Source organism: Rhizophagus irregularis, chromosome 5 (genome assembly GCF_026210795.1).
Source record: "Rhizophagus irregularis chromosome 5, complete sequence".
NCBI lineage: Eukaryota > Fungi > Glomeromycota > Glomeromycetes > Glomerales > Glomeraceae > Rhizophagus > Rhizophagus irregularis.
This window is the reverse complement of record NC_089433.1, coordinates 4832903-4842936: the sequence shown is the minus strand read 5'-3', so window position 1 is coordinate 4842936 and position 10034 is coordinate 4832903. Positions and strand designations below refer to the sequence as shown.

At 26.3% G+C, this 10034-nt stretch overlaps 2 protein-coding genes across 2 annotated transcripts; both read right to left on the bottom strand.

The window, feature by feature from the left end:
• Positions 1–3817: 3817 nt before the first annotated feature.
• On the bottom strand, positions 3818–4093 carry OCT59_025575 (uncharacterized protein; the record flags this gene model as incomplete). Its single annotated transcript, XM_025312425.2, has 1 exon — positions 3818–4093. One exon carries the CDS (start codon positions 4091–4093, stop codon positions 3818–3820), a length of 276 nt encoding a protein of 91 aa, XP_025189706.2.
• Positions 4094–4620: 527 nt separating this feature from the next.
• On the bottom strand, positions 4621–7692 carry OCT59_025574 (uncharacterized protein; the record flags this gene model as incomplete). The annotated part of the gene is made up of 3 exons (XM_066139442.1): positions 4621–4705; positions 4780–4795; positions 5097–7692. The coding sequence occupies 3 exons, from the start codon at positions 7690–7692 to the stop codon at positions 4621–4623; spliced, it is 2697 nt and encodes an 898-aa protein (XP_065992182.1).
• Between the last annotated feature and the right edge of the window lie 2342 nt (positions 7693–10034).

The following is a 10034-nucleotide window of genomic DNA, read 5'->3' as shown; positions in this document are numbered from 1 at the left end:
TTCGTTAAAAAGAATAAGGTTTTAATTGTGGTAAGACAGTATTTAAATATTTTTTTTTATAATATAACTTTATACTGTAATATTTACGCCAATATTTACATTTGTTTCATATTCGACCAAATTAGATATTTGATGTACAACCCATTCATTCGTTACGCCAATCTGCACAATCTGCGGCTTGTCTTACCAAGATTTTATCAGCTGATCATTCTCAAAAATCTAAATTATCAAAGTTTAATTACTTCAAAATATATTAAAATTAATTACGACAGAATCTTTTACTATTTTTTAATTTATTCCTTTAACTAAATAATATATTGATATACTACAGTAGATATGCAGAAATAGCACCAAGTATAAGTCAATTATAAAATTCCAACCAGCATTACAATAATGTTATTATTATATAAAGAATATTTATGTTGAATTATTAAACGTTTGGAATCTATTATATCTTTGCCGATATTGATATTGATCAAATATTATAGTTAACACTATGGAGATTTTTGTAATTTAATGTCTGCTAGATGCAAGCATAAGTTGCTTTTGGTTGTGTTTGAATATTTTTGAATTTATCTTAATCCGCTTTTAAATTTTTTTTCTTCAATTTTATCACATTCTTTTATTTGAAACACATTTCACTTTTTAATTCACTATCTTAACTATCTCTACTACCTTTATTTTAAATTTTATTATTTCAGTTTTTTAATATCTTGATGTAACTCTTCAATGGTTAGCCTATTTTTCTTTTTCAGCATCTCATTATCAAACCTACAATAATTTTGGTATGTCTTTAGAATTTTGGTTTAACTCCTTTACATACTTTAAAATTCATCATTAGAAATATGATTATAAGGAATTTTTTTAAGAAAGAAATTCATCTATTATTATTCCAAATAATTAAATATCTGCTCCTTATGTATATTGATGACTACGTAAACCTTCTGGTGCAATATAAGGTAATACTCCATAAATTCCATTCCTTCTTCAACCGTTTTACCAGCTGTTTTACCATTTACTGGTTGACACGTTATATATGAAAAAACTAGTATATTTCCTGAATGACTCTTGCAATTTATATACTTAAACAATTTATTAAATTACTATTTTTACAATATCTTAAAACCATAATATAAATTTTAGTAATTGGATCTTGAGTTACACAAAACATCTAACAACGTCTTCAAAATAAATAAGAAGATGGATTTAATCTAATATGAACATTAAAGGATGAGGGGAAAAGACATATATAAAAAATCATATTTGTTACAAAAAAATTGTATATATGAAGTAAAATAGATTTCGAATTATTTCATCTTTGTTGTATCAAAGGAATTATTAAAACTTTTAATGCAACCGTGAAATACGAATTTTTTATCAGTTCTGATTCTCAATACCCGACACCTAATGTATCCTTCATACTACTTAACCAAATAAATTTTATTAAATTCGCAACTTGTAATATAGTAATATCTTGTAATATCTTTAGAAATTTTATAAGTAAGGTATCCATTCAAAATATTTTGTAAAGTATAAAATTTTACAATTTTGAATTAATTCATCAATTTCTTTATTTTAATTAATCCAATTTTTAAAATTTTCTCAAAATCTTTTAGCATTACAAGGTTGACATCAAAAACTTCCTATCCAGGTTCATTGCGTTCTCCTCATATTTGTATGCTCATTTTCTTTTTCCTAAATTATCCATATAAATTATTTTTTAACCCATTTCTTCTAATTCAGTAGTTTAACCAATAGTAACATGGAGCTTTTAATTTTTTAAAAAAACATTAGGCTTTACCATACCAATTTGAAAGTATATCATGTATTTAAGAGGGGAAAGAATGGGAGAATAGATGAACAATAGTAAAATTAAATATTTATAATGAAGTTTTTAGAAAAAAAGCATAAAAAAAGATTATGTCACATAATCATGTGACACTATGCTTTATGACGTGGTCATATTAAACGAACTTAAATTGGTGGCTTTTATCATTAAAATATATAAAATCCATTAATAATTATATAACTTTATTATAAAAAAATAAAATTTTAACGATTATTTCTTAATAAGAAATTTATCTTAATGGATCCAGATTTGGATATTGTTCCAGTTGGCTTTTCCTTCACTTGCTTATTTGATTGGTACACAATAGTTTTTTCTATTATCATGTTTCATAAATTCCTTGGTTGTTCAGGTTTCTTTCCTTTTTTTTTAATAATAGTGAGAATGTCCATTCGGGAAATTGTTTGTTGGTGAAATGGCACTTAGGTGAAACATTTATGGCAAAATTTCTTCAGAAAAATGAGTTTTAGTGAAATGGACTTGGATACCAACTATAATAGCAACTTTACACCTAAGTATTATCATAAAAATTTATTTATTGAAGTTGTATAATTTATGCTAGTCTTTCTGAATCAACTTAGACTATATCTCCCTTTCCCAATTGAGATTGATAAGCTATTTTATATTGTAGATAAAGAGGTTGATAGATAGTAAATCAGTATAGTGATTATAGAATTTTAAATTCCATTTTCATTTATCATCGTACATAATTTGAAATAAATAAATTTATTTTATATTAATTTAATATTTAATAATTATAATTAAATATGAAAAAAAAAAAATACTAATTCAAATTAATCTAGTATTTGCTGAAAGACATTTTGCCAAAGATATAGAACTTCTTAACTTTCTTTTTTTTTTAAAGATAATGAATTATTTATACATTATATCAACTCATTTTTTTTTATTAATTTTATTTGATCTTAAATTTAAGATAATGAAATCATCATACTCCCAATTTTCTGGAATAAGCGAAAAAGAGAATTTGTTCTTTGAAAATTTATTATTTTCTTTGTATTAAATTTAGAGTTGGATCAGTCCCAGCAAAGACCGGTCCTGTATCAGTCTTGGGACCGGTCTTCATGGTCTTCGGTCCGAGATTTGAGGACCAGTCCGGACTGGGACTGACTACATAAAATTTTTTATCCAATATAAAAATGATAAATTATATATTATTAATAAAGTTTTCATTCTGAAATATCAAAATTTTAAATATCAATATCATTTGATTTCTCATTGATGCTTTAAAGATGTCAAAGTACGAGAAATAATTTTTTTTCGTATATGCAATTATTTTGTGTTACATGATCAGCGTCAATTGACAATTTTTTTTCATATTTCGATAGTTGTATAAGGTTTTAAAATTCTTTCCGGTATTTTTACTCTTAAACTTTGAGATTTTATTTGGGTCATACTTAGTTTGCAATGAAACAAAGGTAATAAATAATAAATTAATGTCATAATTTTTTGTGCGACCTACATTTCAAAGAATACCGCTGTTATAAATAAGATAATTTAAAAACTTTAAAGACCAGTCAAAAGACCGGTCCAGTCTGGTCCTAGCTGAAAGACTGGTCTTTTTGGGACCAGACTGGACTGGACCGGACCAATCCATCCCTAATTAAATTGTTTTTAATTAAAGAAATATGTCAATCACTAACATTTTAAGCAAAATGTCTCCAACAAAATAGATGATTCAGAGGAGGAGTCAGCGAAATTCCCTTGATGAAATGTCTCTTCTGCAAAACTTCCAAAACCTCCCTTTAGCGAAATGACTGTAAAAATGAGTTTCTGCAAAACAGACTTTGGTGAAATGTACCATAATCATTATAATTTATAAGAATTAATAAATTAAAAATATTTTATAAACGAACATTATTCAATAATTATTATACTTATATTTAATAATATTTATTTTATTACAAAATTGTAAATTACATAATATAAATAATTCAATAAATAACAAGATCATTAATCTTCAATCATACAATCAAGACCTTGAGTCCCTTCTTGAGTTAAAATTTCAGTAAATTTGCGACTTGTATAATATGCTTGTGGATGAGATTGCATAATAGAAGTATTTGCCTGTTCTTGTACTAACGTTTTGTTTGCTTCTACAAATTCAAGCATATCATCTTTTAATTGATTATAAACATTTGGTACTAAAAAGTTATGTTCTCCATCCCTGTTTATTTCATAATATTTATTAATACATCTAATCCATTCAGATATAATATTTTCAAGCATTCTTATGGTTGGTCTGTTGGAAGGATTTGAATCCCAACATTTTTCCATTAAATCTATATAGCATTTTGGAGTATTTTCTATAATTTTGGGACGTTTTCCTCTACAAATATCCAAGCTAAGGTGATGATCATGTGCTTCATGATAAAATGGAGGAGCACCTGATGTAAATTCCCACATTATCACTGAAAGACTATAAATATCACTTGCTGGGGTATAAGGTTTGTTTCTTAATATTTCAGGAGCCATATAAGGTAGAACTCCATAAATTTCATTAACCTTATTACCAGAATCACTTATAGGTTTACATAGTCCCAAATCAATAATAAATAACTCATTGTAATTATCTGATATTAAAACATTACCATCATGAAAGTCACCATGAGTTAAATTTGATTCGTGAATTACTTTAAGTCCTAATATAATTGTTTTCAATAATTGTAACTTGTCTTGCCACTTAAATTTAATTATATCAGACAAACATTTTCTTAAACTTCCTTTTTTTGCATAACTCATTACAATTATATAATTTAAATTATTTGGATCTTGAGTAATTCCAAAGAATTGAATAAATTTTGAAAATGATTTTTTTTGACAATTATAGTGATATTTCCACTATATAGACAATAAAAAAATTGTTAAATTTTTTGCGAAAGAAATAAAATTTGCTATTAAAATAAATACTATACCTCATCCAGAAATTTACTATCTAAACTTGATGAATTATTAAGCATTTTAAGAATAACAACATAATCTATTTGTCTATTCCATTGTTGTTTTTTAAAATTCCAACTATAAATAGGTCCATCTAACCAGATAGCTTTATGGATTTCACCAAATCCTCCTTTATTATAATAACTAATACTTGACAATTTATTATAAGGTATCCATTCTAAAATTCCATAACTATTTTTAGCATTTAGTTGTGCTTCTTGAATAAATTCATCAATAAATTTATTTTTACTAGTCCATTTTGAAAAATCTTGTTGAAATCGTCTAGTATTACATTGTTGGCACCACTGATAATCAGTATATGGTTGCTTGCATTCATTACATGATTTAACTTCATTTTTAGGATTTACTTTATCATTTTCTGCTGCTTTTTGATACCAATAAAAGGCTTTTTCTAAATTCTTTTCTGTTCCTCCTCCATTTTCATAGCATATAGCTAAACTATTCATTGCTTCAATATGATCTTTTTCTGCTGCTTTTTGATACCAATGAAAGGCTTTTTCTAAATTCTTTTCTATACCTTTTCCATTATAATAGTGATTGGCTAAAGTATTCATTGCTACTATTTCACCATTTTCTGCTGCTTTTTGATACCAATAAAAGGCTTTTTCTAAATTCTTTACTGTTCCTTCTCCATTATAATAGCGATTGGCTAAATTATTCATTGCTTTAATATGATCTCTTTCTGCTGTTTTTTGATACCAATGAAAGGCTTTTTCTAAATTCTTTTCTGTTCCTTCTCCATCTTTGTATTTATTGGCTAAATTAAACATTGCACTAGTGTAACCATTTTCTGCTGCTTTTTGATACCAATGAAAGGCTTTTTCTAAATTCTTTTCTGTTCCTACTCCATTTTCATAGCACATAGCTAAACCAAACATTGCGTTAATATGATCTTTTTCTGCTGCTTTTTGATACCAATGAAAGGCTTTTTCTAAATTCCTTTCTGTTCCTTCTCCATATTTATAACTATGGGCTAAATTAAACATTGCACTAGTATGACCATTTTCTGCTGCTTTTTGATACCAATGAAGGGCTTTTTCTAAATGCTTTTCTGTTCCTTCTCCATTTCTATAACTATTGGCTAAATTAAACATTGCACTAGTGTAACCATTTTCTGCTGCTTTTTGATACCAATGAAAGGCTTTTTTTAAATTTCTTTCTGTTCCTTCTCCATTATAATAACTATCAGCTAAATCAAACATTGCATAAATATAATCTTTTTCTGCTGCTTTTTGATACCAATAAAAGGCTTTTTCTAAATTCTTTTCTGTTCCTTCTCCATTTTTATAGCATATAGCTAAACTATCCATTGCTCTAATATGATCTTTTTCTGCTGCTTTTTGATACAAATGAAAGGCTTTTTTTAAATTCTTTTCTATTTCTTCTCCATTTTTATAACATATGGCTAAATTATACGTTGCATTAGTGCAACCATTTTCTGCTGCTTTTTGATACCAATAAAGGGCTTTTTCTAAAATCTTTTCTGTTCCTTCTCCTTTTTCATAACATATGGCTAAATTAAACATTGCATTAGTGCAACCATTTTCTGCTGCTTTTTGATACCAATGAAGGGCTTTTTCTAAATTCTTTTCTGTTCCTTCTCCATTTTTATAGCATATAGCTAAACTATTCATTGCTTCAATATGATCTCTTTCTGCTGCTTTTTGATACCAATGAAAGGCTTTTTCTAAAATCTTTTCTGTTCCTTCTCCATTTTTATAAAATATGGCTAAATTAAACATTGCATAAATATAATCTTTTTCTGCCGCTTTTTGATACCAATGAAAGGTTTTTTCTAAATTCTTTTCTGTTCCTTCTCCATTTTTATAACATATGGCTAAATTAAACATTGCATTAGTGCAACCATTTTCTGCTGCTTTTTGATACCAATGAAAGGCTTTTTCTAAAATCTTTTCTGTTCCTTCTCCATTTTTATAACATATGGCTAAATTAAACATTGCACTAGTGTAACCATTTTCTGCTGCTTTTTGATACCAATGAAAGGTTTTTTCTAAATTCTTTTCTGTTCCTTCTCCATCTTTATAACTATGTGCTAAATTAAACATTGCACTAGTGTAACCATTTTCTGCTGCTTTTTGATACCAATGAAAGGCTTTTTCTAAATTCTTTTCTGTTCCTTCTCCATATTTATAACTATTGGCTAAATTAAACATTGCTTCTCCTTCACCATTTTCTGCTGCTTTTTGATACCAATAAAAGGCTGTTACTAAATTCTTTTCTGTTCCTTCTCCATGATAATAACATATGGCTAAACTATTCATTGCTTTAATATGATCTTTTTCTGCTGCTTTTTGATACCAATAAAGGGCTTTTTCTAAATTCTTTTCTGTTCCTTCTCCATTTTTATAACATATTGCTAAATTAAACATTGCACTAGTGTAACCATTTTCTGCTGCTTTTTGATACCAATGAAAGGCTTTTTCTAAATTCTTTTCTGTTCTTTCTCCATTATAATATCTATTGGCTAAATTAAACATTGCTTCATCTTCGCCATTTTCTGCTGCTTTTTGATACCAATAAAAGGCTGTTACTAAATTCTTTTCTGTTCCTTCTCCATGATAATAACATATGGCCAAACTATTCATTGCTTTAATATGATCTTTTTCTGCTGCTTTTTGATACCAATAAAGGGCTTTTTCTAAATCCTTTTCTGTTCCTTCTCCATCTTTATATCTATTGGCTAAATTAAACATTGCTACTTTATCACCATTTTCTGCTGATCTTTCTAAAGAATTAATGCATTCTTTACACCATAATTCTTTAGTGAATGGTTTACAACAAATTTTGGTATTTATTGTATCAGTATCTTTATCTGAGATATTTAAATTACTAAGTTTAGTTTCCATTTGGTTAGGAGGTAATTATTCTATCCTCATACGCAGCAGGTTATGTTTAGAAATTTATTTTTTGAAAAAAAAAAATTTTTTTTTATTCAATATTCCATGAATGAATTACTAAAAAGGAATATATTTAATCAAAAGTAGAAGTTACAATAAAAAAATGAATTTTTTTCGGGTCATATTTTTTCCGATGCACTGATCTACATCAATAAATAAGCAGTCACGTTTTCCATAATATATCAAATTCTTGAAAAAGGTTTGATTGGTCTGATGTGTCGAATTTCACTGTGTTTTAGTATAGTAAGACATACGCAAAATTTCAAATAATTTATGTATTTTAACATCCTATTATTTAAATAAACTTTAATTTAAAAGCATTATATATTAAAAGCTCTATTTAAGTAGAATCTAAAATAAAAAAAAATGTTAATGTAAAATAAACAAGCTTAATTTTTGAAAAATTTTAAGATTATAAGAAACATTTTTAATCAACATGTTCTTCAATGAAATTGGTAGATAAATAAATGAGTATGAGTTGAATATTTCCACAAATAAAACCTATTGTATAGGTGTAAAAAATCGTTACACTAATACAATTGTAATAATTACATAGTAATTTTTTTTATGTTCTCAGAAATTTGACGATACATTGTATAATTAAATGATTATTATAAATTAAGAATCTTGTTATACTCGGTATACTCACAAATATACTTAAAATATACAAATAGTATTAAAAAAATAAATTTTTTTTTTCAAAAAATTTTCTGAGTATCATACCTGATAGCTGATACGCTTAAAAAATAATAAAAGTTAAATATATAAATTAAATCCATTTTTGATAAAAATATATGTCAAAAGTTAAAATAAATGAATCCTAAATTTAGATTGGCCCACGTAAAATTCTAATTTTTGTATATTAATTAAATTTGAAAAAAAAAATTTCAAAAAATTCTTCTATAGGCATATTTTATTATTTAACGTAAACAAATTTCTAATTTTAGTTAAAACATGTTTTACCCTCGGAGAAAAACGGCGATAAAAATTCGCCATAAAATGTAACGCAGATCATTGTATCGGAAATAATACGGCCCGAAAAAAAAATAAATAATCGTAGTCAATCCTTCTATTTTTGGTTAAAACCTTTATTTTAGTAACCCATTCATAAATTGAATAATTTTGAATAATGTTTTACTGCGCACGTAGATAAATAACATGACTACAGTATGCAGACGTTCGTTACACGCCTGTATTTTCATTACGTTAAAAAATAACATAAAATCAGATCTTTGTTTTTGATTTTCACATTGCCCCAAAAAATTTAAAGTTCGTCTGTTATAAATTGTACCAAAATAAAATTGGTACTAGCAAATTAATTAATTAAACTGAACATTTTTTAATAAATAGCGTCAGTCATAAATTGGATGATGATGGTGATTGGTGAAGGTGTGGATGGTGGAGTTCGTTCAATTGGAATAGTATTAATTTCATATTTATTTATTAATTATAATCATATGTTTACTGTTACCGAATATTCAAAGCAAAGATTTGAGCTACGGTTTTATTTGGACGGTAAGATAATTTAAAATATTAAATAATTGGTTATTTTTATTTCATATTTGTCTTTTATAGAAGGATAATGAAGGAATTGGCGCATTTCTTTGGTGATAGTGTACTTCAAAGTCGAACTAAATCACAACCTGGGTCTACAAATATTTTTTCACAGATTGGAAAATTTTTATATTCAATAGCTGACATTCAATCTTATATTAATAGAAGCCTGTAAGATTATTCTAACATGTTCAATAGAATTTATATAGTTACTGCATATATTTCAAGTTATTGTCTTTGTAGTGATAATTGGATTATTTATTGTGAAAGTAAAAGGTAAGTTTACCATTAAGCAAAATTTGCTTGATTAATTAATTATTTACTTTGAAAGATTTATTTTTTTTTTTATGGATTGCCGTAGTACCATCATCATTCCATGGTATAAATATACATCCTTCGCCTTTCAATGAGTCGGTATTCAATAATGCTGATGTTATCATTCTTAGCGACTTGCGTGATAACGATTGAAAACATTCTTATGAAAAATTAGAAATTGTGTTTGTACGATTAACGCAATTTAAGTTTAGCATGATTTATAATATTTTTTTAACATTTTAATCAATCAATTAGTCAACGCTTAGGAAATGTTTTATTTCCTTATACGATGAATAGAATTATTTTTGATATAATAGATTTTTGAGTAACACCTAAGGAGCTATAGGATTACGTGATATCCCCTTTTATATAGTATCTCTTATAACTGAAAAATCCCTCAAATATTCTAATATATCATTTAG